This window comes from Doryrhamphus excisus, linkage group LG12 (genome assembly GCF_037039965.1).
Source record: "Doryrhamphus excisus strain RoL-2023G ecotype Guam linkage group LG12, RoL_Dexc_Guam_v1.1, whole genome shotgun sequence".
Lineage (NCBI taxonomy): Eukaryota > Metazoa > Chordata > Actinopteri > Syngnathiformes > Syngnathidae > Doryrhamphus > Doryrhamphus excisus.
In genome coordinates this window covers 282,457-309,726 of record NC_136368.1, presented here as the reverse complement: position 1 = coordinate 309,726, position 27,270 = coordinate 282,457, and the positions used below count along the sequence as shown (strand labels likewise).

The 27,270-nt window shown below is 51.0% G+C and overlaps 1 protein-coding gene across 1 annotated transcript; it reads right to left on the bottom strand.

Moving 5' to 3' along the window:
- Positions 1 to 12: 12 nt before the first annotated feature.
- On the bottom strand, positions 13 to 27,124 carry xpo4 (exportin 4). The gene is made up of 24 exons (XM_058082669.2): positions 26,967 to 27,124; positions 24,037 to 24,142; positions 23,792 to 23,933; positions 23,075 to 23,213; positions 22,520 to 22,636; positions 21,607 to 21,759; positions 15,292 to 15,405; positions 9,607 to 9,764; positions 8,023 to 8,197; positions 7,428 to 7,604; positions 7,069 to 7,211; positions 6,820 to 6,965; positions 6,263 to 6,440; positions 5,378 to 5,537; positions 4,649 to 4,818; positions 4,391 to 4,565; positions 3,221 to 3,427; positions 3,061 to 3,147; positions 2,778 to 2,958; positions 2,591 to 2,712; positions 2,392 to 2,522; positions 2,159 to 2,276; positions 1,998 to 2,090; positions 13 to 1,412 (listed from the first exon to the last, which is right to left on the bottom strand). Exons 1-24 carry the CDS (start codon positions 27,030 to 27,032, stop codon positions 1,215 to 1,217), a joined length of 3,456 nt encoding a protein of 1,151 aa, XP_057938652.2. The 5' UTR covers positions 27,033 to 27,124; the 3' UTR covers positions 13 to 1,214.
- Between the last annotated feature and the right edge of the window lie 146 nt (positions 27,125 to 27,270).

The window sequence follows — 27,270 nt, the reverse complement described above, 5'->3', positions numbered from 1 at the left end:
CGCCCCGTCCCATCCCGTCCGCCCCTCCAGCCACTTCCCAAGGGAAGCAACAGACACCCACGACCAGGAGTCATAGCTGCATCTGATTTATGTCTTAGTTACGCTTACGTCTCCTATGTTGGTGACAGGAGTGGAAAGGTGACTGTAGGGACCAGTCCAGGGTGGACTCTCGCCCCAAGACAGCTGGGATAGGCTCCAGCCCACCCGCGACCCTAGCGAGGATAAGCGGTATAGAACATCGCTGGATTCTGGTGGATCAGCCATTTTAGTGACTGATGCTTTTGAGACAGCAGACCATACTTTTCTTTTATCTCCAAAACTGGAAAACTGGGGGGGGGGGTCAGGTTGCCTGCCCTTGACCACCAGACAAAGACCCCACAGAAGGTGGATGTGGGCACTGGCCACCGCTGCTCGTCGCTTTTCCTGTGTAGGATGAGTTCAGCCAATGGCGGTCGTTCGTGCCCCCCCCCCCATGTGTGGACTCCATGAAATGAGATGAACGTGGAGAATGCATTGAGAGATGAGGCCAGCATGCAAATAAAGAGGCAGGCAGCCTGGGTCCCATATCTTTATGTACACTTCAAGGGGGTCCACAAGGGGGCCCCGCTCCACAAGGGGGCCCTTCTCCGTCCATTAGCTGAGGAGGGGAGAGGAGGGGGTGCTACGGTAGAAAAATAGGACTGCAACCTCTCCATCAAGTCAAACACACGTTCTTCTGGTCAGCTAAGGTCAAGCACAAAGGTCAACGTGCTGCCCCCCCCCGGGGGTCTCACAGCAGTCTGTGGGTTCCCCGTTCCTCCAAGAGCAACCTCTTGGCTTGTCTTCTGCAGCCATGTCTGTCTTTGCTGCCATGGCGACAGCCAATATGTGGCGTGTGCTTAGGAAGCAAGGCGTGCGCACGCCGACACAAAGGCACTGGGGGGGGGGGTACGTGGGCGTGGTTTCCCAAAGTGTCATGGTCCAAATGCATCCAAGGATGTCACCTTCCTAGAACACGTGTGTGTGTGTGTGTGTGTGTGTGTGTGCGCGTGTTTACTGAGTGTGACCTCTGAACCCGTCTGCGCTGCAGTTCGGTTCCCGTGGTTGCCATGGCGACCGCATCCTGCGCGTGTCCATCCGGCCGCAAAAGGAGCGAGAGCCGCCAAGCGAGACCGGCGTCCCTCGGCGGCGTGTCCCCCGCCCCGTCCATGGAGGCATGCAGGGCATTCCGGCGGTTACTTGACGCAGAGCAGGCCGCCCACGTTGGCCACGAACTCCTCCAGGCTCTTGAGGAAGGCCAGCTTCTGCTTGCGGTCCATGGCGGGCGGCGTGCTGCTGGCGCTCAGCTTGTTGAAGGCGTCCACCAGACGCTGGTAGATGACGGCGTCCCTCTGGGACGACAGCAGCGTCTCCACCAGCTCGGAGTACTCGGCCTGGCGGAGGACGACACGGTCGGTGAGGACGTACTCAGAGGTTTGCCACATTGCCTTCTTGGCGGCAACGCCGTCGTCCAGGAGAGGGCGCCATTGCTGCTCTTATGCTTGTGCTGCGTGGACTAGAGGTGACGGACTAGCAGGGGACGGACTAGCAGGGGACGGACTAGCAGGGGACGGACTAGCAGGTGACGGACTAGCAGGTGACGGACTAGCAGGGGACGGACTAGCAGGGGACGGACTAGCAGGTGACGGACTAGCAGGTGACGGACTAGCAGGGGACGGACTAGCAGGTGACGGACTAGCAGGGGACGGACTAGCAGGTGACGGACTAGCAGGTGACGGACTAGCAGGGGACGGACTAGCAGGGGACGGACTAGCAGGTGACGGACTAGCAGGTGACGGACTAGCAGGGGACGGACTAGCAGGGGACGGACTAGCAGGGGACGGACTAGCAGGTGACGGACTAGCAGGGGACGGACTAGCAGGGGACGGACTAGCAGGTGACGGACTAGCAGGGGACGGACTAGCAGGGGACGGACTAGCAGGGGACGGACTAGCAGGTGACAGACTAGAGACGCTCACCTGGTGCAGACACACGAGAGTGTAAAGCGCCTCCCCCGCGGCCACCGACATCTCCGTGTTGTGTTTTTGGAGGACCAACATGTCGAACACCAGCTGAAGACGGACAGGAAGTGTCAGTTGCGTACAGCGTACTTTGCCGGGAAACCTGCTGCGTGTCCTACCTTGAGGAAGTGTCGAGTGGCCATGAAAAGGGGCGTGTCCTTCTCCTGGTTTTTGGCGCACTGTTCAGCCAGAGGCGACAAAGCCTCCAGACACAGCTGGCTGACCTCGGAGCCCATCCTGAACCTCCCGTTAAGGAAAAAGTGAAGAACACAAATCATTCCCGTCAGACGTTTCTGGGCCGGCCTGGAACTCTCTGCAGTTGAGTCACTTCAGGCTTGTGAGTTTAGGATACGAGGTCATTCCGAGCTCCAGTGAGAACATGAGGCTCTTGAAGAGGTCCTCGGGCAGCTGTGGGATCTTCTCAGGGAAGATCTCGCAGATGAAGGTGATGAGCTTGTAGTACTGGTTACACAGAGACGGGAACTGCAACCACAGGAAGGAGAGGGTGAGCTGCTTCTTCTGGGGGGGGGGGAGCGGAAACTTTGGTTCACCTTGAGAAGGTCCTGAGACATGAGGGGAAGAACAATATTCACGCCGTAGAGGACGACATCTGCTGCCGAGACCGGCCGACTGGAGGCTGGCGTTCCGTGGTCTTGGCTTCGGAAGACCTCGTCTGGAAGGGAAAAGGCGGTCAAACGGGAGACGGGGAAAGGAGGAGAGTGGACACGAGGAAGGCACCTGTGTCGCTGAAGTCGATGAACTCTTTGGACAGCAGGTTGGTGAGCAGCTCCATGATGAGCAGGAGGTCCTGGTACTGGTCCTCCTCGGCCGCCGCGTCGCTCCGCTTCCTGCTCTGGTTGTTTTTGGAGTAGACCTGCAGCAGCGTCAGGCAGGCTTCGTACAGCTTCATGCACTTGGTCTGCATGGACGGCAAGTTGTTGTCATTGAGGAGGAGCCTTGGTGGGTGCTCCATAACCTTCATCGCCTTAAAGGCAAAGGGGACCGCAGGAAGGCGTCTCACCTCTCCCAGGTAGCAGATCTGCTTGTGAGCCACCTCCACAAACACCTCGATGATGAGGTTGATGGTCTCTGGCGTGTTGCTGTAGACCTGAACAAACACACGAGGCCGAGTCATCTTCCCCGTCACGTTCCCTCGCTCTCTCTCGCTAGCTCGCTCTCACCTCCATCAGGCCGATGCAGCTGGACAGGAAGTCCATGAGGAAGGAGAAGAGCGAGGCCACGTTGTCGATCTGTGTGGCTTCGGCGATGCCGCACAGCGCCTCCAGGGTGGCGATGATTTCCTGCTTGACCGCCTCCTCCTGGCTGATCTGGGCGAAGTTCTCCTGGTTGATGAGGTTGAGGAAGCGGCGCTGGAGAGGGTGCAGCACCTGAAGGCAGGGGGGGGGAACACAAACACCACATTGGACTCCAAATCCATACTCCTGGTTTGCATGCTCATGTGGTGAGCAACCACCACATCATGCATTCCCTCATCCTGTCATGTGGGTCCCGGGAGGGAGGTTGGCCATGACTCCCGTTTCCTACCGTTTCCTACCAAAGTAAGATCGGAGACATAAACACGATGCTGTTGAGCCAAGCCAATCATATTTATTTTCAGAATAAAGTCCTATTTGACATTCTCCTAAGACAGTCCGCCCTCGTTTATCACTTTGAATGGGTTCCAGCCCCCACCCTGGTGACAGAAGACCCCCAATAATAGGCTGGAGTCAAGGCTGAAACACCATCATTGACTAATTACTTGTGAAGCTAAAATTCCTAAAAAAGTACTTTGCTACTTCATTTGATTGTTTGGACTAACTTGGACTAAGCTGCAGGCTGCAAATGGCCCCTGGGCCACACTTTGGACCCCCATTGTGTACATTGGGTCTGCTGTGCTGTTGGGGTCAAAACTATTTCATGGCACACGACTAGAGGGTTTGATCAGTCGCCGGGTGGCTCGTCCTCGCCCCCACGCAGCAGCTGGGGTGGCCGACAGCCGGCCCCCCTCCCCCTCCCCCTCCCCCCAGCTCTCTGTAATTACACTGCAGTCATCGTGGCTTTGCACCCCTCTTTTTACTACCGTCGGCCGATTAGGACAAAGACCTCCAGGAGCCTGACAAGGATCATGTTCTCCGCCTGGGGACGCCAACTCTGGGGGGAAATATTACGGACCACATGACCACATGCATCGGTCCGGTCCTGCCGGCTCCGAGCAGCCTTGGGGCAGACGACTCAAGGCCGACAAGACATGAGATCATGTCACGTATTTCGCCAACACCGAGGCCGACGCTCCGACCGCAGCTTTGCATCCTGGCAATGTTTAGTAAAATGGGTCAACTCGTGCAAAATACCTCAGCCCAGTACTGCTGCTTGGTGTCCGAGTCCATTTGTGCAAAGCCCCCGAGAACCAGCGCCTTCATCAGGGTCCTCTGCACCGAGCTGGACAGCAGGTGAAGCGGCGGGCTGCGACTGGCAAACTGCTTGGCCAGGTTCCACCAGCTCTCACACTGCACCACCACGTTGGCCCTGCACACACACGGGTCCGCTTCAGCACATCTGCACGCGGTCCAGATGGGAACCTTTAAGGGGCAACCTTTGGGCCGCCTCACCTCTCCCTCCTCTCCACCAGCGTCACCAGCAGCTCCACCGTGTCGTTGGCCAGCTCCGTCTCAGAGCTCCACACCGACAGGTTGTTGATGACCTTCTCCAGCAGATAGCCCACAATCCACTGGGCCCCCTCCGTGTCCGCGCCAAACGCTGTACTGAAAGGGATGCTGATCTGCCATGGAGAAATACACACCAGGATTCTTAGAGATGAGATGCACAACAGGTCTTTCTGCTTCTCAAGACCAACATGATGCAATTTGATACCAATAAGCTACTTTTTCATTGACTTTCATGAATTGTAGTTTGTGCACAGCAGGAGGTAAGGAGGACTGGAAGTCATTAGGATTTGACCAAGTGAAGCTGGTGACTTGTCCTTATCAAATACTCTATCAAGGCATTACTACTACCAGGACAACCAGAGGACAGAGGAGTGGGGGCCTCCTGCTGGGGCCCAGCAAGGTGCACTGTATTCGGGCACACGCTCTGAGGTCTCTGGCAATCCTGTTCCATGTTTCAGGTGGCTTTGTTGGCTTCATGGAGCATTGGCACGACGTCCTTCCTCTGAATGTCAGTGAATGTCAGACCCTAATGTGCGTTGTCGATAGCGATGGCTAATGGCTATGGCTAATGGCTATGGCTAATGGCTATGGCTAATGGCTATGGCTTCTCTTGAATGTACCAAATCTGGTGTAAGGAGGTGTACGGTGTATGTACAGGTTTCGGTGTGTCACCTGCTGGTAGAGTTTCTCATCCATGAGCAGGTAGGTTTTGGCCCACCGTCTCAAGAACCAAACGATGTCTTTTCCCATCTGTGGACTCAGCAGCTGTGTCAGACTGGCTCTGGTGGCCCTGGACTCCACCTCGGAGGTCCTCAACACGGCGGACAGCAACCTGAGCAGGGCCAATTGGATGCGGTTAGGGTGCACCGCCGTTTTTGGCCATCGTGTGGCGCTGACCAACACTTCAAAAAATGAGCACATTTGTGTGTGTCGTGTACATCATAACACAAACAACACTAGCCAATTGTCAATAGTACAAAGCACCCCCCCCCCCAGGTGGCTTTTTATGGCTCCACGCCCCTCCACGCACTTTCAACTTGTCGGCAGAGAAGGAAACCATGTTGACATTTACGGGGAGGCTCGCTCACTATTTGGGAACTCAACGCCATGCCACAACTCATCTCTGCAATCTGCTGTCATCTCACACGCACACACGCACGCACGCACACACACGCACGCACACACACACACACACACACACACACACACACACACACACACACACACACACGTACACACATCGTGAGCAATGTAGAAAACACAGAAGCTCAGTGACCTTCACAAGACAATACACTTGGCTGCTGTGATTAGCTTTTGTCGTCACTGTGATTATCTTTACACAAGGACACACACGCACGCACGCACACACACACAACTGGACATTCCGCATGCTGCCTGAGTGGATTTGAACATCAGATGCTCACTCCAGCCAGATTGTCTAATCCCACACTTGCAGAAATAAACCCGGAGAGCAAGACTACCCTGCGCCAGAAATAAAGGCCCTGCTGGTAAACCTGCGGCTGAGCAGGCAACAATTCAAGCTAAACCAAAGGCTACCTGATGACCGAGTCGGTGCGGTTGAAGCCTGGAATGGACGACGCCTTCTCCCCCGGGGAGCCGAGGATCTGCAGCGTGGTGTTGATGTCCACGTCGGTGGAGTGCTTGATGGAGAAGTCCATCACCTCAGAGGGGATCATCGGCGTTTCGCCCTGAGGGTCATCGGCGAGTAGATACCCTGGTGGGAGCGTGGGCGGTGGCGTGGGAGGAAACAGCACAACACACTCCGTTTGTACAAATACACAAATACATATTTTCATAGCATAAAGCATACAGCACAGTATAGGGTAGTTATTAACACCATTAGAGACCTCTAGATGCGACATTACACCCCTATAGTCACGTTGACTCCTGTCCAATGGCAGATTAGAGACCTCCAGATGCGACATTACACCCCTATAGTCACGTTGACTCCTGTCCAATGGCAGATTAGAGACCTCTAGATGCGACATTACACCCCTATAGTCACGTTGACTCCTGTCCAATGGCAGATTAGAGAAAAGCCCCAATCTGAATAGAAGTACGCAGGTTGACCTGTGTTTCCGGCTGGTGCTGACCTGAGACCAGTATGAGCCAGTGGATGTCCTCGTAGAGGTCGTCCAGCACTTGGCGGTCCACCGAGCCGAGATCCGACGAGGCCATGAGGTGCTGCTGGGTCCTCTGGAGCTGGCCGTGTAATCTTGTGACTCGGTCCTCCAGAAGACTGCAGGAGGGACAATGTGGGAACCGTCACAACCCCCTCCCCCCACAATCACCAACTTGAATGGCGTGGAGGGATCTAGATGAAGTTGGACCTGCGGCTTTACCTGGTGAGGAGGGGGATACAGTGGTCCGCAGCCATGCGGCCCAGCGTTCCAATGCTAGACAACTGGTCTGAGAACAGCTCCCTGTCGTCTTCTTGCAGCTCGTTGATCTCCTCCTCCTCGTGGGATGCCGCTCCATTCACCGACTGGGAATGAAGGTCGGAGATGGGTTTTGGCAGCTCAGGGTGAATCATGGGGGAATCATGGGGGAATCATGGGGGAATCAGGGTGATTCAGGGGTGTCCCAAAAATTTTGAAATATAAAGTGTAACTTTCCAAGATAACAAAATGTCATGAGTATGGTATGTTAGTAGAAATATATATATATATATGTGCTTGAAGATCACAGGACGCCATCTCACCAGGTTGCGGGTGCCGTCCGGCGCGGCCAGGTGACACTGGATGTAGGCGTTGAAGACCTGGACGGCGGGCTGGACGAAGCAGCCGCGAGGGAAATGCTCCTCATCCTGCACCAGGGTGAGCCAGGACTCCAGCAGCTTGTCGTAGGCCTCCATGTAGACCATGTCGTCCTTGTCCAGCTGCCAACAACACAACAGGGATTCTGTCTTTGACCAGTCCCCGGCCACGGGGGACCATCGTACCTGAAGATAAACCTCCACTAGATTGCAACAAGGCTGGGGTAGCTTCTCTCAGTGGTCTTGAATGATGGAGGCTAGCAGGTAAAGGTCTAAGGTCTAAGGTCTAAGGTTCAAGAATTAAGACACGACAAAGTGGTGCAGCCATCATGCCTGGTCACTGTCTAACAAGCCAGTGGGGGCGTTGCTATGACCTGGATCTGGTTTTGGAACATCATGTGAGGCCCAAAACTGGCAAAAGATCACCTAAGGTGGTGGAATCCAATAACACATAGAGAGACACACCAAGATCGGCACCCCCGGCTCCTACGAAGGTCCTACAAGAAGAACCCAGGCGGTGAAGCCAGCTGTCATGACTCACCACCTCCTCCAGGGCGGCGCTGCGTCCAAAGGAGCAGGTGAGCAGCGTGAGGCAGTTGATGAAGGAGGTGAAGAGGTCGCTGGGCAGCGCCATTAAGATGCTCCTCGGGAACATGGTGATCAGGTTGGAGATGATGTTGGAGATGCCGACTGCTTCCGAGTCCTCCATCTCAATCCTGGGAATGTGGATGATAAATCGTGAGGACAGACCACGTTGTACGTTGGAGTAAAAGTGGATCAGGACATAAAAGTATGCGTCCTGCACACGTCTAACCGCTCCCGTTTCAGCGCTAACAGGACCTCTCTTTCCACTGTGGGGGGCGAGGCCCAGGCTAAACGGGGGTCCGTTTCCAGTTCAGCCGCTGGTGACTGAGGTTTGGAAACAGGCATGGAAATGGATCCCGATGCCAAAGTCAAGGGCGACATGACCCCCCCAGCTTTTCCACAGCTGCAAAGAAGACGACACAAAGGAGAAGGCCGAATGACGGACCTGGACTCGGGATAGACGGCTGTGGGGGGGTTGTTTCTAGTTTAGTCGTGGTCTTACAGGGCCTGCTTCAATTGCTTTTAGGGCCTGAAACAAATGAACTGGATTGACATTATTTTCTTTAGGAGACTTTGCTTTGGTTAGAGTCCATTTTGGTTTGAGTCGGACCTACTGTAATGGATTAATGACGTTAACCAAGGCACCGAAACTGAAAACAGCCATTAGCATAAACCGTGACCACAACAACAGAATGAGGATTGTCATCTGGTTCCAATCCTCGGTCCATAATGAGCACCAGCGATGTCAAAGGTGAACAGCTGTGAGCGTGAGCCAGCGGAGCTCCAGCAGGAGGAACACAGCCGCCTTTTGTCTACCACAGTATATGCGCCATCATTAGCTCAGAGGCTTCAACGCCGTCACCTCTGCTCCGCTTACGAGCCCCAAGCGGCATTCCCGGTCCTGGGGAAGGTTGTGTGCCAGGCCCGGCTGGGCCCGATTGCGACAAGGCCAACGTGAGAGCAGAGCAGCTCAATCACTGCCCAGGGGCCGTCCCTCTCCGCATGGTTTTCCGATGAGGCAACTGGAAAAAAGCTCCAGGAATAGAGGAATAGGTGATTACAGACGGAGAGCTGGACTGTGTGCGGAGAGAGGGTCCGGTCACAGTGAGCTTCTGGAAAGACCCCCTCTCACTATTTCCTCAATGAATGTCCACGTTTAAGGGGACCTGCGACTGGACGCAAAGACTCGCCACATCACTTAAGAATGTCACAATGGGACCTCAAAGACTCGACTGTGATAGTTTGACCCTGGAACGGATGATTTTTACCTTTATTATTTTCTACTGGTGGGCTGCAGCCAAGAGGCCATCCGTGTCACTTCTGGCAAAATTCCAAATTGTTCATAAGTACGAATGTGGGCGTGAATGATTGGCCGGGGGACCTGTCGGAGGCGGGGTATCGTCTCGTCACGTTTGCCCCCCCAATGTGTTTGAGGAGGTTGTTTTCCTAAAAGGAACTTCTTTCTACACACACACACACACACAAGTATAGTATAATACACACTAGAACGAAACAAAGACGTTCCAGCCTGGGTACTGACCCGTTGATCATGCTGAGCAGGCCCTCCACCAGGTGGGCCAGGTAGGAGACCTGGGCACTCTGGTCTGGGAAGATGGGTCCGTGCATGGAGGCCAGCTGGGCTAGACATTGCAGGGAGTCCTGGGCCATGTCCGAGTCTTGCCGAATCTTCCTGTGGACCTGAAGGACATGAAAAGACACTTACTGTAGCTCTCTTGGTACTTCAGAAGACCTCTTGGAGTTCATTGGAGCCACAGCATGCCAGGTGGCCATGCCTTGTACAGAGACCAGCTGCAACCACGTGTGTTGTCATTGTTACTAAGGCAGTGCCTTCCTCACAGTCCCCGCATGGAATTCTGTGTCGCCTCGGAAAGCGGACAAATTGCCAGGACGGTTTTATCCAACCTGTTGAGTGTTAAATGGCGTTCTCAGACTATGGAAAAAGGCGGATTTCAATGAATGAGTGCCTTGGTTTGTGTGAACGGCGCTGAGGGATGGGCAGGTCATCACTTTCACTTTCAAAGTATGAAGTATGATAAACATCACGGCTTGGATGTGACTGACTTGAAGGATTAGCCGCTGACAAATACATTTCATTTGGTGTATTACTTATTTACAAACAATTCACTTCTTCAGACGGGTACTTTATACCTCACAGCGCAGACGGACAAATGCCGGATGCCTGAACTGTGCGACAGAGGCCCCACATTGACTGCCCGCTACGACCCAGCATTATGGCCAAATTGGAAAAAAATAATCACCTTCAGATTTTCAGAATAAAGTCTTCAATTTACGAGACAAAAAGTTGATATTGCCGTGATATTAGGACTATTAGGACCTCCTAAATTCACCAGAACAAAGCTACAATATTATTTCCTCCTAAATTTAGGACTTTTTATTTCCTCCTAAATTTAGGACCTTATTCTTGTAAATTCCCAACCTTATTCTGGGAATGTAAGACTTCATTATCGTAAATTTACGACTTCTGTTTTTTTCGTAAATGTACACATTTATTCCCCTAATATTCTTTCTCGTAAATGTAAGACTTTTTTTTCCTTATTTCTTATAAATTTGCGACTTTATTCTCATAAAAGTAAAACTTTTTTCTTGTAAATTTACAACTTTTTTCCTGGTAATTATCTGACTTTATTCTTTAAATGTCCGATTTTTTTTCAACGTGGCCATCATACTCAGTCGCAGCCCACAAGATGAGTTCCACCAGCATGATCCTCTTTTGGTTCCATGAAATAATAGAAAGGAGTAGTATAGTTACGCAGTATATAGTATCCAACAACGCTAAACGTACTGTAACATGAATAGCAGCCTTGCTACATGATTTCACCGAGCATGCAGTCAAATGGGCTTTCATCTGGAAGGAACGTTGCCAACTGTAGCATGCTCAACATGGAGGTGGTCCTGCCTCACCCTCCTTGTCAGGTCAGGTGAGTGGCGGCAAGATGGCTTTCAGCAAAGAGTGTGGCCTCGCGCACACACACACACACACACACACACAGTCACTGCGTTTGAGGGCACAGGCAGCCTGGTCAAAACCAGAGAGGAAACATCTCGATGAGGTCTGGACTTATCGTGCCGCGTCGTTGGATTGACGGTACCGAGCAGTCCCATGTTGGCTTCTTGCTCGGCGGGGGGGCAGCATGGAGAGGCCAGTGGGTCAGCAACATGTGTTTCCGCCGACACGACGGTGCACGCATCCGGAACGCCACTGCTTCACTCTTTGCCGCTCGCTCCCATCCTCCTCCTCGCCTCTCCAAGTGCGTTGCTTTAAAATCCAGGAATTCTTCTGTGCAAACTCGGCCATGACTGAAGCGATGAAACTTCCTCCTTCACGCCTGCCGTGTTCCCCTCCCAGGCGGCCAAGATGCTAACGCAACATTGTGGCTGGAGCGCTAGGCTGCTGCCGCCGCCAGCTTCCTCGGCGTGAAGTCATCGCCTGGAAGAGGCTGGCGAGAGGAGGGGGAGGAAGGGCTGTGGGGGAGTCGGCCAGAGGGGGGAGGGCCCAAAAGATTGAAGAGTTCAAAAAAAGCAGCTGCACGAGCCAACGATGTGGACCATGCCAGTAATGTCAGTCAGCTTGCCTACGGTTGGAGATACGCGGGGAAGGATCTTAACCAATCAGCATAATTGGATTAACGCATGCTAATTAACTCACGGACGCCATATCTCCGGAAGGCCTGACTTGATGCTGTTTGTGCCGTCGTCATGGTAACAAGTTCAGTGCTAATTCTGCATGGGAGAAGCGTAGCGGGCTACGGGACACAACATATCCCATCTACTACTACTACTACTACTACTACTACTACTTATCCCATCAAACTGCCAATACACTTTCATGAGGGAACTGATGGCAGTAGTACAGCACGCTTTGCTGGTGTTGGAAGGATTCATTCGTTACGTAGCTGGTGACGCTACGGCTAGACCGCCTTATCAAAAGGATCCAACCATCCCAATTGGACCGTGGCCAACTAAACTACAGCGCCTGGAAGAAACCGATGAGGGGTGTCACAAGATGAAACCATACATGATCCATGACAAGACCAGACAGTATTTGAACATTACTTTTAAAAGACGACAATGTCAAATATAAGCCTGGCCAAATCCCAGCTGTAGACGTTGTATCACAATCCAGGGATGGTGTTTGGATCTCACAAATCCTAAGTAACTTTCATCAGGCTTCTGCTTGGACATTAGCGGGAAAAGTACTCATCCACAATCCTTGTGTGAGACATGAACACATGGATTTATCTAAATTAACACAGTGGCCACAGCTCCAGTATGTAGCGTTAGCCTGACACACAATGAGCATGTGTGTGATGAAGCTAGTTGTCAGCCGGGCGAGTAGCTGGGCGAGTAGCTGGGCGAGTATCTGGGCGAGTATCTGGGCGAGTAGCTGGGCGAGTAGCTGGGCGAGTAGCTGGGCGAGTAGCTGGGCGAGTAGCTGGGCGAGTAGCTGGGCGAGTAGCTGGGCGAGTATCTGGGCGAGTAGCTGGGCGAGTAGCTGGGCGCTGTGGTGTGGCGGGGTGCCACTACACCTCTAGAGCAGCTCTATGGCATAAAAATATGAAGGATTATTAGAATAAGAATATCTCTAGCTTGGTGAATATGTGGTTAACGTTATGGAAACGGAAGTGGAGGTGCGGTTGTCCTTTACCTCCACGCCAGCCGTTCAACTCCACTGGGAAGTTTAGAGTGTGTGCAAAACATTTCATGTGCCGTTCCCATCCTGCCATATTCCACATGAAGTGTGTTGTCGTTCAGAGTAGAGGGGCCATCGCTCACGGGGCCATCGCTCACGGGGCCATCGCTCACGGGGCCATCGCTCACGGGGCCCCCCACGGAGACAGCATCTCTGTAAAGTCCGTGTCCACGGGTTTTGACTGAGGTTGTGTAACGTCCTTGTCAGCAAAGTGCCATCTGTTGTGTATTGTGATGGCGATGCCACAAGAGGAACAAAAGGGAGGCGGGCGGCCCAGGAGGAGAGTGTGGCGGATGAAGAGGAGGATGAGCGATGCTATTTATAGAAGGAGACAAAGCCCGGTCGGCGTGTGTTCCCTCCCAAGGCTCGTCTTTCCGTTGTATCAGATCAACACTTTGCCTCCAGCTTATTGTCTTTCGTTTACAGAAACAAATGCTGGCTGACGCTTTGCTGACTTCGTGGGCGACCTTGGAGGACGTGATGGCCGGTCATATTGTCAACGATACATTGCAGTCCTATCACCGATGTTGTGCACAAGTCCATGTGATGTGAAAGAGTGCCAATCAACATATGTTCATGGCATGCACATGAACTTTTCTGTTTGGGCTTTTTTAGTCGGATGCGAGGCGCATGATGGAGTTTGGTCATCTAGACCGCTAGCCTGCTTTAGACCTCAGACCATCACACAAATATGGATGAGCGTCCAGTGTTGATGATCCTCCATCAGCCGCCAACACCCACCCCACCCCACCCCACCCAGTCTTTGTTCTTGTCTTAAAGGGAAGCTTTGTAACGTGCTCCAGGGCAAGATATTTGTCATGGCGTTTCCAGGGTGCTACGTTTATAGCACTCTCAAAGGACAGGTTGGTCTCAGGCCGTGTGAAGGAAGTCTAGAAGTGCTATACCAACCCTAAGTAGAGCCATGCCAAGCCCACTTGATACCAAGAGGAGGAATGGGGCATTTGTGAGGCGGCAGTGTGGATGTCACCATGGTGTGTGTGTCTGTTGGCGGGGGGGGGGGGGGGTGCCGGACGGCAGGCAGCAGGTGAGACAGCAGAGGCGTACATCAAATTAAAGAAACAAACAACATGGAGACGCTGCATAAACCAACGTTGACATAGTCCCACAGGGGCAGATATGGTCTCCATTCCACATCCACACCCACCCAACACACACACAGACAGCTGTGAGTGCCGCAAGCGTCTACAACAACAAACAGTTGAGCTACTAGAAATACCAGAGTAGGAGACGGGGCTGAAGACCTGAAAGGCGAAACCAACACAAAACACATTGTGAAGATTCCAGCAGCAACATGAACCTGACGGAATTTTTTTTTTTTTATTCAATTGGGAGACGCCACTGAAGTGTCCGGCTGACCTCTGATTAGCATTATGCTAACTGCCGCTAATGCTTCCTCTTTACTGAAGCTCCATAAAAGAGGACCAAAGCCTGTGACAGCCTTTGGTCAAAAACAGCAATGGCGTGATTTTCCTTTTTTTTATACATTTGTCTAATGACTGCACCGCACCGTTTCATCAACTTGGGATGGTCACTGGAGGACCTCCTGAGGACTGAGAAGGTCCCTAAAATGGATGTTCTTACTCAACGGAAGCCTGATCCAACGTCTTCCCAGCTCAGCGATCCCGGTGCAGACAAAGCCAACCGTGCAACCTAAGCGCTTTTCTCCTTTTGTTCCCTACTAACATTGAAGCATCGTTCTGTAAAAGGTGGAGACCGATCTTTAAATCTACCTGACAAAAATTCACCTTTGGGGTACGTCCAAAGGGTCGTCTTTGTCGGCTCTGCGGCCAAATATACAAACATGCTATGAAGACACCTTGATTAGGAAGCCCAGTTCGAGGAATAATGGAAGGATAAGCGAGTCCAGAGTCTGGTTTGCAGGCGGCCCGTGTACATCTTCACGCCTTAAGGTTCCACTTCATGTCCACACATGGCCCAAAGCTTGGCTACAACCACTGTAAACGTCCCCCATCTCGTATGCCAATGACCGATGACGTCACTTCCAGAAACCAGGCTGGACCAACTGCTGGACCAACTGCGAGAGCTCGTTGGTCATGGGGGGCTGCCATGAACTAGAAAAGTCACATCTGGGAATTGACCCTTTGCTTTCAAAAACGGAACAATGCAGGACAGAATTGAAGCCAAGTTGATGAATCACGTCAGGCAGCCTCCACGCAGCAACACCATTTCCTGAGGATGAATATTGACCAGATTGGCTACGTTTGTTTCAGGGATGCCTCAGGAAACTCCTCCCCCTTTCCATGACAGCCCGTTAGGCACTGCTGGCACTAGTAATAGGAAGGGGTACGAGATCACATACTACAGTAGTACTACAGCGTCCTGATGTGTTTCACCTCCAAAGGTGTGGACACGCCTTCTCGCAACTTTTTGTCAATGGCGGCAAAAAGGTGCGTCCAGACCTCTGACAGCCGGCGGAGATGGATGTGATTAGGATGAGATGGAGGTACTCACGGTGAAGAAGAGGTCCATCACTCTGGTGTCCAGCAGGGCTTCCCTCCACGACTCGGTGGGCTTCAGCATGACGTTCTGTGCGGCCTCAAACATGGCGATGTAGTGGCGCCCCAGTGACCCGCCGTCGGTTAAGGTAAACAGCAGCATGAGGAGGCCTGCAACTTCCTGCTCCTCTGGCTTTCCCTCATCCGCTGACTCCGCCTCCCCTTGGCCTTCCTGTCCTCTCCTTCACCTCTGCACCTCCTCCAGGGACGCTCACCCTGCGGACGACCGCAGCGCTAATGTGCATGCCTCAGACCAGGCTCAGCCTCCAGACTCCTTCAGAGCCAGGACCCGCCCCCCTCCCGCTCCTCAGCCAATCATGCTGCACTCACGTCCATGCTTCTCCCCCTCCTCGGTGTCCACGAGACACCCTGTCCTCATCAAGTCTTTAAATCAGTTGTTAGGAGTCCTGAAGTCCAGATGTCTTCTACCAACCACAAGCTAACTATGACCTGATGAAAATCTCAATAGCTCATTTATTCCGACAAATATCACCTTGGGGTCCAATTTTAGCCAATATCATAAACGTTCCCGGATAACACGGCAGTTTGTTATTTATAGTGGAAAAGCTGGACACGGAGATGTTTGTCATAGTTGCTGCAAATAAAAATAAAAGCTCCTGCCAATCAAAAAGACTTCTCTCAGTTCTGCTTCCAGCCCATTTTGTCATCAAACGGCCATCACCAGATTCCGCCTGCATCGTTTTACAAACTACTCCGCCGTGGAATGCTCCATCAAAGCCAAACTGCGGCAGAGGGCGGCGAGGTCGCACATTCCGGCGTCGGAAGGCCTACACTCGCGCCCGGTGTCGGCCACGCCCACGCCGCACTGCAACACGCTTTGGGCCCAAACCTTGGCACCTGTCAAAGGGTCTGCTTCAATGGCGCAGGACCACGCCTCCTCGCTCCGGCGGCCGAGTTAAGAATAGTGGCGGTGTGGGCAGAAGTCCTCAAAGTGAACTTTGGCGGGGAGGGAAGGAATGAGGAAGATGGAGAGCGCTCCACCGGAGCTTCCTCACCAGGCTGAGGGACTGCCCCCATGGCCTCCATTACTGTAACGTGCTGCTGTTTTCCCTTTGAAACGCCGGCCGGTAGTACAAAATACCACAGCACCAGGAGGCGGGACTCCCAGCATGTCTCCCCAGTACTAGCTGACCTGCACTGGCTCCCAGTTCGCCTAAGATGCGGCTTCAATGAGGAAGTCCAAAGAGGAGGTTTATGGATGTGGTGGAGGAGGACATGACAGAGGAAGCCAGGGTTGGATGGAGGAGGTGGGTTTGCTGGGGAGCCTTGGAGGGAAAGCCCAAGGAGGAAGAAGAAGCAGCATCTTTTTTCCTGAACATGTCAACCTTATGCTACTAAAATGTTTTTACATAATGTGTTACATTATTCTCCTAAAATTACAACTTTTGTCTTGTAATATTTTGATGATATTTTTGTAAAATTACTGCTGATTTTTCCCATTTCACTGTTTTGTTTTTTTAGTTTTCTTACTGGAACGAATAAACAGCCACGGGCCACAGTTTGGACACAAATAGAATTATAGCCGCCTCTTCCTGCTTTGACGCCAGAGGATGCAAGTTATGTTTGTTGTCAGCTATTAATAGCAATTTGACCAAGTTTAGCTATGAATGTTAGCCATCGTTCAGGCCAAACCAAGTTTAATGACAATTTGTATGCATTGTAATCCAGGATTGGGAAAAATAAAGACATTTTCCCCCCAATCTGTTCTTTTAAACCACTAACAGCAACATTTGCTAGGCTGTGGTGGCTTAAGATTGCGGATGTGCAGGAAAATACTCTACCACTGCATGTAGCTTCATGTTCCCCCGCCTTACCAAAGCATACCAAATGGAGCGTTTGTGTGTGCGTGTCATGTGCATGCTTGCAGGATGATGAATGTACGCGATGGAGTGACCAGCACATGTGGTGGCGGTCGCCGGTTAAAAGGCATCACCTGCCACTACTTCAAGCCTCCAGCAGGCTACTAATAGATGCACGCACACGCACACACACACACACACACACACACACACACCCCGCCTGCAAGACCCATGGCACACGTCTACTAGGACGTGTCATGGGTCTCTTCACTTGCCGCAACATCGTCATCCCCAGTCACCTTTAAAGTACAGTTCCTCCACTATCATTCCTGCTCCCATGGGTTGAAATTCCGTTCCAATGAAACTAAACAGGTCTAGCCAAGACAAGACGTGCCAACTTCCAGCTTTACAGCAGCAAAAGCAGAACACAAAAGCACAAGAGCACAAAAAGTGCAAATTCAAGGTAATACAAATCAGTTATCAGTTATATATATATGTATATATATATATATATATATATATATACACATTATTTACAGCCACTGGGTTATTGGACAGGATGTTTGGAGAAGTTTATATGACGGAGTCTGACAGCTACACGGAGTTGTGGAATATTCTACGGCATGCTAAGGGATGATTCCAGTACTATTACACGGTACTTCAGCATCGGTGACGTGTGTGGAGTCAGACTTGCACCCTCGTCAGGGATTCAGCTCAGGACTTGGACTAGGCCGCTCCAAAGTCTCCATGTGCTTTGGTGGACTTGCTGCTGTCTTTTAGATCATTGCTGCACAATTGTCCTTCAGCACAATTCCTGCTTCTATGTATCACAGCAAAACAGCCCCAGACCATCACACTACCACCACCATGTTTGACTTTTGCCAGATGTAGAGGGAAACGGTATTTTCCCAAAGGTCTTGGGGATCATCAAGAAATTGAGACTAGCCTTAATGTTGATTTTGTTCAACTGTGGTTTTGGTCTTAGAACTCGACCATCCAGGCCGTTTATGCCCAGTGAGGCCTGTCCTTTGGATGTTGCTGTGGGGTCTTTTGTGACCTCTCGGATGAGTCGTGGCTGCGCTCTTGGGGTCACTCCTGGGAAGGGGAGTTCCATGTTTTGGCCATTTGTGGCTAATAGCTCTCACTGTGGTTGGCTGGAGTCCCAAAGCTTTAGAAATGGCTCTATAACCTTTTGCACACTGATGGATCTCAACTCATGTTCAAACAGGGGAAATCACTTTTTCCACACAAGGCCGTGTTGGTTTGCATATTTTTCTCCTAAATAAAAAAAGTTTCATTTAAAAACTGCATTTTGTGTTCAGTTGTGTCATTTCAATTAGTTTGATGATCTGAAACATTTAAGTGTGACAAACATGCAAACAAAGGAAATCAGGAAGCGGGCAGAAACCTTTTCACACAACCGAAAGCTTTCCATACACAATCACGTAGCCAAGGCAACCGCGACCAATGAGGACGAGCAGCGCAGTAGGGCATACCAACAGGAGTGAGGAATATGAAAAGAGTTGAACGGCAAGCAGCTGGCACCGTCTTGTCTTGGCAGTTCATCTTTCACGTCAGCTATTAGCTCTCACTGCGTCCTCATTCCCGCTGCAAATAGCCAACAAATAGAGGAGCTCAGTAATCTCATCATTTTGCGAGCCGCCCCGACCTTGGCTGGATTAGCGAGCCTCTACTGTATCCTCTATTCATTATGTCTGATCCTCAGGGCCACGCCAGCGCCTCAGCCGGCAGCCGTGTGAGGAGCGCGGCGCTATGCTAAGGCGCGTGGTGGGGTTTAAGCGACGCATCCCGCCTTAAGTCTCGCCATGTGGAATAATAACCCACCCCCCCCCCCCCCCCGCGGATGCCCGCAGCATCTCCTGTTGTCATCGGCCCTCCGCCTGCCTCGGCTTTGTTCCGCAGACGACGACACAGCTGTCAGCAGCAAAGTGTCAACGTTAGCACAATCCATCATTTAGGCATGCCTTAACATACGCCTTCAAATGTCTCGAGTCGCGCCGTCATTACTTATGATGCAAATATGCCGCATGGGAAGTCCATTAACAACAATGTATTGTACCATGGTACATTATTGGTACATTACATGTGGTACATCAGAGGTACTTGGACCACTAGAGACACATGGACCATGACATATAATGTCATTATGGTACATTACAGGTATATTAGCTATGATCAAAACATATCCAAATATGGTACATGATGGTAAAATGATAGCTGAGGTATAAAGCTACATTAAAAACAATTATATGTAGTCATCCCTCGCCACATCGTGGTTCAAATTTCACGGCTTCACACTAGCATGATTTTTAAAACTAGAAATAAAGAACTCATATTTGTTTCTTTTAAACCCATAAGCCTAGTTCTACATATACTTTGCCTAAATTCATTGTAATTGTGTATGTAGTATTCTAGACCGGTCACTAGGTGGCAGTGATTGCCGGGCGAGAGAAGCGCCAGACATGATCCTTGGAACAACAGGCAATAATAATCCTGATCAATAGGCTACTATTGGCTAGCCTTCACAAGATAAAACTCAACTCTACAACCTCACACGCCACTTCCTGTCCTCCACTCATCTGCCCACCCGTCAACAAGCTCTCCTTGGGAACACATGTACTGCAATACACAAGAGTACAAGTTTTCTACTGGTCTAAAATTGCTTCTTTTCTGGGGTTCTCTCTACTGTATTGGGGAATAAAGTAGGTGTTATTTCATATCTATCATATCAATCATGTTAAAACTGGATTTAGAACAGCCATCAACAGGTTTCCAATGGCAGAACTGCAAATATTCCATTTATAAATAAGGAATACTACTTGCGGGAAATTGTCTTATAGTTGGGTCTGGACCCAATGAACCACGATAAACAAAGGGTTAGTATACATATGTATATATATATGTATATATATATGTAGTATATGTCATATTAGAACATTAATACACTGACACATTAGCATGTGTCCATGCACTTCAAGCTTCATCCAGTCTTTGTTTGGACAGAAGCAGATGAAGATTCTCCATTCAGGTCAGGGTCAAGGAAAACATCCAGCCTCGTTTTACACACTCGTAATCCCTCAAGCGCCGATGCACTCGCACTGACCCCCCCCCCCCCCACACACAGTTAGCACTAATGACCATAGTACGGCCGGCCACGGGAACAGCTCCTTTTGCGGCCTGTTTTTGATTGCATGTTTGCAGACACATGGATCACATGGATCCAGCCACGGATCCGGAGGCTGGGGAGTCCGAGTTCCTGAGAGTGGGCGGGTGGGAACGTCACGCTTTAATCGGACCGAAGCGTCCTCACATTCCTGTCGGGTGAAGGAACAAAGCAGATGGCAGAATGGACTGACTTACAAATATGTGGACACATGCGGCCACGTGGCGGGGGGGGGGGACGCGGCGACCCCATCTGTCAGCTCAGGCGGCCATTTACAGCACCTGACTGCCGCCCCGGCCCGAGTCAAGCCCGGTGCAGAGTGACGTGGTGTCCAACAGACGCCCGAGGAGCGTGCCGCCGACACACGACACCCGAGCCCAAGGGCCCGGCCTCACAAGCGAGGATGGATGAGACGCACGCCGCTCGATGAAAAAGGCTCTGCTTGAAAGGAGCGTTTACTCGGCTTTGAAAGGCGGCGGCTGTCGGCCCCGCAATTACGGAGAAACCCCTGGACACTCATAGTGGCATCCCACGGACGCACAGGAGCCCATCCTCAGCCGGGCCTTCAGCAGCCTCTTTGTCCCGAACCGAAGGACACGTGTACTGTATGTGGAGTATGTGACGATGTTGGTACCCTCTAGACCAGTGCTTCCCAAAGCCTTCACAGACACGTACCCCTTCAGACGTTTGACCTGAAGCCATGTACCCCCATGCACAACAGAAACCTTATGATGGTCATGAAGTTGACATATTGACCACAATGGCTAAAGGCGTGTATTTAGCATGATGACGCGAGGATCCAGTCTGACATGATGATTAGATCAGTTATCATCCTACATATCTTTCATCCCACGACCTCATTGCACCGGACATCACAGCACGGTCCGCCTGGCGTGATCTACACCTAACATGGGGGCTGACACTGACAACCGCATCCACGCTTGTCTCCGTACCACTGAGGAGCGTTTCAACATTAGAAATAATACTCCCCAAAATAAGACTTTCAAAGTTTGTCTTGGAGAAGACGCACAGACGAGCGAGCGTAGCGCACGTACCAGCGGGAGCCGGGTCACGGCAAGGTGAGGCTCTCAGCAGGAACGATGTGATATTCAGCCACTCAGCCACAAACGTCCACGCATTACACAATATTGAGCCCTGCAGTCACCATGGCAACCTATAGTAATTGGCGACTACGCCGTAACGCTTTGCTAACAGTCACACTAGCGTTCAAGTGAGCCAGGGAGGACAGTGGCAAGCAAAGGATATGATTGGGTGGCAGGAAGTTCCAGCTGAGCACCTGATTGGCCAGAGCCAGGTAGCGCTGGAAGACGGACGACATCTGAGCGCTGAGGTTCTCTCGGCGCCCGAACTCCTGCAGAACCTCCATGGTCAGCATGAAGATCTGGCGAAGTCCTTCCTCCTGAGGGACGCACGTGACGGTTAGCGACAGTCTTTGTTGATTTGGGCACAAAATGTTTCTGTTTTTTCTAAACATTCACATTTCATACGCAATAATATGGATGACTCAGATGGTTTGTTGTTTATCCACTTCTTTACTGACTGGACTCGACACTTTGGTGCTTTTCAAAAAGGAATGACTAAATGGTTAGTGAAGAAATATGCGTATTGAGCTAATTTGACATATTCTTCCATGCCAACAATGCCTAAATGAACTAACATAGGATGTTGAACTGTCTGTACTGGCCACTAGGGGACGCCAGTTACACAGACTTGATGGCCATGGACAATTATTGTAGCTTTGAATGACCACAACAGGCACAACAGCCATCATCATATAGGGCTGTTATTCCATGTCTGGAGGGCTCTAATAATATAGTTTGTAAATAGGTTTTTATTTTATTATTGACAAATAAGGAATCCTAAGCCGCCGTGGTATAGTGGTATAAGGAAAACCATGTAGGTCAGTCATATCTGGAACCAAGTAACCAAGTAATGCTTTAAACCCAAATATATGCTGTGATGGCCACATTCAGTCCCTAAGAGGGTTCCTCCTCTCCCTCTCCCTCTCCCTCTCCCTCTCCCTCTCCCTCTCCCTCTCCCTCTCCCTCTCCCTCTCCCTCTCCCTCTCCCTCTCCCTCTCCCTCTCCCTCTCCCTCTCCAAACTGCTACAGCTGAGGATGGTTTGACAGCACAGAAATGAGGGACATGGACGTTTGAACCTGGAAGAGGCGCTTGCAGCTGCCGTGGAACTCCATGCTGAGTCCGATGCTGCTGGTCTTACTGGAGCTGGAGAACTCGCTGAGCAGCGCCGTCAGGATGGAGCAGGCCAACGTTTGCTGCAGACAGAAGAGAAACGCCAATATGGGCTAGCTTTAGCGGGAACTAAGTTCTACCTGTTCATTGTGTTCAATGTGTCATTGAACAATTCTATGTAATCGATTATCAATCGTTGAAAAGTGAAAGGGATGGTTCATTTTCTTTCATTGGCCCAAAGGCACATTGGTGCCAAATGAGTTGCTGCCACCTGCTGGACGCACGAGTATGAACAAGTTGGCTAGCAGGCAGCACTTTGGACTGGTCTATCTATCACGGGAACAATGTGCATCTCCATCACGGATACGCCTTCCCGCTTCCCGCATGACCTCGGAGCCACCAAGCTGCCGATACGTTAGCTTAGCTTCCACGAATAGGCCTTTAATGTTTAATAATACTGATAGCGCGCTAATGTTTAGTATGAATATTTAGCACGCTTGCATGCGGCGCCCTTCTCTTACCACTGCCGGGTTGCCGCTGCTGATGAGCTGTCCGACCTCGTGGAAGACCCCCTTGCAGCTGATGGTCTTGTCCAGGGAGCCCCGCTTGACGATGACGGCCACGGCCAGCAACATCTGCTCCCGCACGTACTTTTGCAAGCTGCATGAAGACCACAAGGAAGGATGAGGTGAAGTGGTAAACGTAGGTCAGTGCGTCGGATGGTGTTTAAGCCAGCAGAGACGACTTTGCTGGCCCTGGTGCCCCCCACGCCACTGAATCCATATATGTATGAATATTTGGTCTATTTATGTCTCGACACACAAAACAAACACATTCCAACTGTAACTCGGCTTGTTGACACACCCCATACGCCCCTGATCTGCCAGAGAAGAAGAAGAAGAAGACGTAGCAGGAGGGACCGCTTTTGCCAACTTAGCAAGTAATCAGACCCGTCCAGGTACTCCTTTTTCCAAAAACTAGAGTGGCAAAGGTATAGAAGTTGAAAAGGTGGATTCATTAAACTGTGGCGGCGTCATGAGAAAGTTATGCATCGGTTTCAGTCTCACGTCACGGCTGTGGTGCCTTCAAGGGCCACTGAACCACCACCAACAAATAGATTAGAGCTTTGTTATTTGGAATTTGTTGCTTGACTTGCCCGGAAGACTCCAAGTGTAAGAAAACAGTATGTCTGACTTCCCAGTGGTCTTGAACGCAGCACGGGTGTCCCTCTGACTTACTTGGGTCTCTGCAAGACGTAGGTGAGGAGGAACGCCCGCAGGGACTCGATGCTGGTCTTCTCCAGCAGGATCCACTCGCGCACCACCGCCTCCATGATGGCGGTGGCCGCCTGGAACAGCACGTAGTCCACCTTGCTGGTCTCTGCAAACACCAACAGGTTTGGGGGACTCTTCCAGGCACACGCAAGAACACTATCTAGAACGGGATACGTCGACCCGACCAAGCTGGGGGGTTCAGGACTTACCCAAGATGTGTTTGCAAATGGCAAAGGGGGACTTGGACTTGCGGAAGGAGAGAAAGACGTGCTCGGCATGATGCCGCTGTTCCGTGCTGACCATGGACGGCGGTGCCTGGAAAACAAACAACGGGAAAACTGTCGTGCGTCCCAGTTTCTGCTTCACAGCGTCACAGCGTCACAGTACACGTCACTCGTGCAGCCTCCACGGCCGAGGCTGGCTCAGCCACATCTGGCTCAGCCACATCTGGCTCAGCCACATCTGGCTCAGCCACATCTGGCTCAGCCACATCTGGCTCAGCCACATCTGGCTCAGCCACATCTGGCTCAGCCACATCTGGCTCAGCCACATCTGGCTCAGCCACATCTGGCTCAGCCACATCTGGCTCAGCCACATCTGGCTCAGCCACATCTGGCTCAGCCACATCTGGCTCAGCCACATCTGGCTCAGCCACATCTGGTCCTCCTGGTGTGCCGCATTGTTCCATAACATCTACGTTGTGGAGCAGGATGGACAGGATGGCTGCTAGCTAGCTGTACTTCTTCCAGGCCCTGGAGGGCGGGGCCTAGGTGCTAAGCTAATGCTCAGCTAGCAAGTTAGGGTGACGACGGGTGGGTTGTTGAGTGTGCTAAATCTCCATGGTGGGGCCGGGGGAGCCAACTGTTGATCTGGGGATGCAACTAGCTTGTCCGCTCGGTGAACTAGCACTAGTTAAGGTTGTGGTAGTTAGTTGTCCTGGTTGGTTTGGGACTGGCCTCTAATGGTGGCGTGGACAACTCGCTCAAGCTGTGGAAAGTACTCCTTTAGGCTGTGGTCCCTAGTTGGTGTACTTTAGCTTGTTGAAGTTTACCGAGTTGGTGTAGCTTAGCCCATTCATGTATTTTAGCTACTTAGTGTAGTTTAGCTCGTTGGTGTAGCTTAGCTCTTTGGTGTAGCTGAGCTAGCTAGTGTAGTTTGGCTAGTTAGTGTAGCTGAGCTAGTTGGTGTAGTTGAGCTAGTTGGTGTAGCTGAGCTAGTTGGTGTAGCTGAGCTAGTTGGTGTAGCTGAGCTAGTTGGTGTAGTTTGGCTAGTTAGTGTAGCTGAGCTAGTTGGTGTAGCTGAGCTAGTTGGTGTAGTTGAGCTAGTTGGTGTAGTTGAGCTAGTTGGTGTAGCTGAGCTAGTTGGTGTAGCTGAGCTAGTTGGTGTAGCTGAGCTAGTTGGTGTAGTTGAGCTAGTTGGTGTAGTTGAGCTAGTTGGTGTAGTTGAGCTAGTTGGTGTAGTTTGGCTAGTTGGTGTAGTTTGGCTAGTTGGTGTAGTTTGGCTAGTTGGTGTAGTTGAGAAAGTTGGTGTAGTTTGGCTAGTTGGTGTAGTTTGGCTAGTTGGTGTAGCTGAGCTAGTTAGTGTAGCTGAGCTAGCTAGTTAGTGTAGTTTGGCTAGTTGGTGTAGCTGAGCTAGTTAGTGTAGCTGAGCTAGTTAGTGTAGCTGAGCTAGTTGGTGTAGTTTGGCTAGTTGGTGTAGTGGAGCTAGTTGGTGTAGTTTGGCTAGTTGGTGTAGTTTGGCTAGTTGGTGTAGCTTGGCTAGTTGGTGTAGCTGAGCTAGCTAGTTAGTGTAGTTTGGCTAGTTGGTGTAGCTGAGCTAGTTAGTGTAGCTGAGCTAGTTAGTGTAGCTGAGCTAGTTGGTGTAGTTTGGCTAGTTGGTGTAGTGGAGCTAGTTGGTGTAGTTTGGCTAGTTGGTGTAGTTTGGCTAGTTGGTGTAGCTTGGCTAGTTGGTGTAGTTGAGCTAGTTGGTGTAGCTGAGCTAGTTGGTGTAGCTGAGCTAGTTGGTGTAGCTGAGCTAGTTGGTGTAGCTGAGCTAGTTGGTGTAGCTGAGCTAGTTGGTGTAGTTGAGCTAGTTGGTGTAGTTGAGCTAGTTGGTGTAGTTGAGCTAGTTGGTGTAGCTGAGCTAGTTGGTGTAGTTGAGCTAGTTGGTGTAGTTGAGCTAGTTGGTGTAGTTGAGCTAGTTGGTGTAGTTGAGCTAGTTGGTGTAGTTGAGCTAGTTGGTGTAGTTGAGCTAGTTGGTGTAGTTTGGCTAGTTGGTGTAGTTTGGCTAGTTGGTGTAGTTTGGCTAGTTGGTGTAGTTGAGCTAGTTGGTGTAGCTGAGCTAGTTGGTGTAGCTGAGCTAGTTGGTGTAGCTGAGCTAGTTGGTGTAGTTGAGCTAGTTAGTGTAGCTGAGCTAGTTGGTGTAGTTGAGCTAGTTGGTGTAGTTGAGCTAGTTAGTGTAGCTGAGCTAGTTGGTGTAGTTGAGCTAGTTGGTGTAGTTGAGCTAGTTGGTGTAGTTGAGCTAGTTGGTGTAGCTGAGCTAGTTGGTGTAGCTGAGCTAGTTAGTGTAGCTGAGCTAGTTGGTGTAGTTGAGCTAGTTGGTGTAGTTGAGCTAGTTGGTGTAGTTGAGCTAGTTGGTGTAGTTGAGCTAGTTAGTGTAGCTGAGCTAGTTAGTGTAGTTGAGCTAGTTAGTGTAGTTGTGCTAGTTAGTGTAGTTGAGCTAGTTAGTGTAGTTGTGCTAGTTAGTGTAGTTGAGCTAGTTGGTGTAGTTGAGCTAGTTAGTGTAGTTGAGCTAGTTAGTGTAGTTGAGCTAGTTGGTGTAGTTTAGAGAAGCTGCATCAGCTCCCAGCAGTGAGACACGCCAACTTGACCACCGAAGAAGGAAGTTTCTGGAATTCATCCCAGCATGAAGCAGCCTTAGTGAGGGTAGGAGGACGCATGGTGTCCACAAGCGTGGCTTTATGATGGAGGAAAAGGAGGAGAAAGGAGGAGGCTCCGGCCACACACGTTACTCACGTTACTCGGGTAGAAAGTGTCCACTTTTCTCCACCAAATGAGCGACCACCCAACCCCCTGGACGCCCCCTCCCCCGCCTGCCGAGACGAGCTAACGAGCCGCTAGCCTAGCCCTCGATGGCCGCCCGATAAGAGGGAAAGTCTCACCATTAAAACTTTGGCAGCGTTTTCCAGCTGTGTGATCACTTCTGGTGCACCGAGCGCCGCCATCATGGTCCCTCCGCAATGACGTCAGGCGCAAAGCATTGTGGGTCACGGAGGGCGCCACTTCCCTCTCACACACGAGGTCACGTCCTAAAAAGATATTTTTATTTTTCATTCTACTTCATTTTGTTTATTTATTTATATTTTTACTGTATTTTTATTTGCATTTTTCAATATGTTTTATTCTAAAAAAACAAATCAATCTACCTAGACGTGTTGTTTAATTTTTTTAATGTCAGCGTTATTA

Coding starts and splice junctions, on each gene's coding strand:
- xpo4 (XM_058082669.2), bottom strand. CDS start 27,032: ATGATGGCGGCGCTCGGTGCACCAGAAGTGATCACACAGCTGGAAAAC. Junction 7,212..7,427: donor CGGACGGCACCCGCAACCTG/GTGAGATGGCGT, acceptor CTTCATTCCCAG/TCGGTGAATGGAGCGGCATC. Junction 3,148..3,220: donor GCTGCATCGGCCTGATGGAG/GTGAGAGCGAGC, acceptor GTGTTTGTTCAG/GTCTACAGCAACACGCCAGA.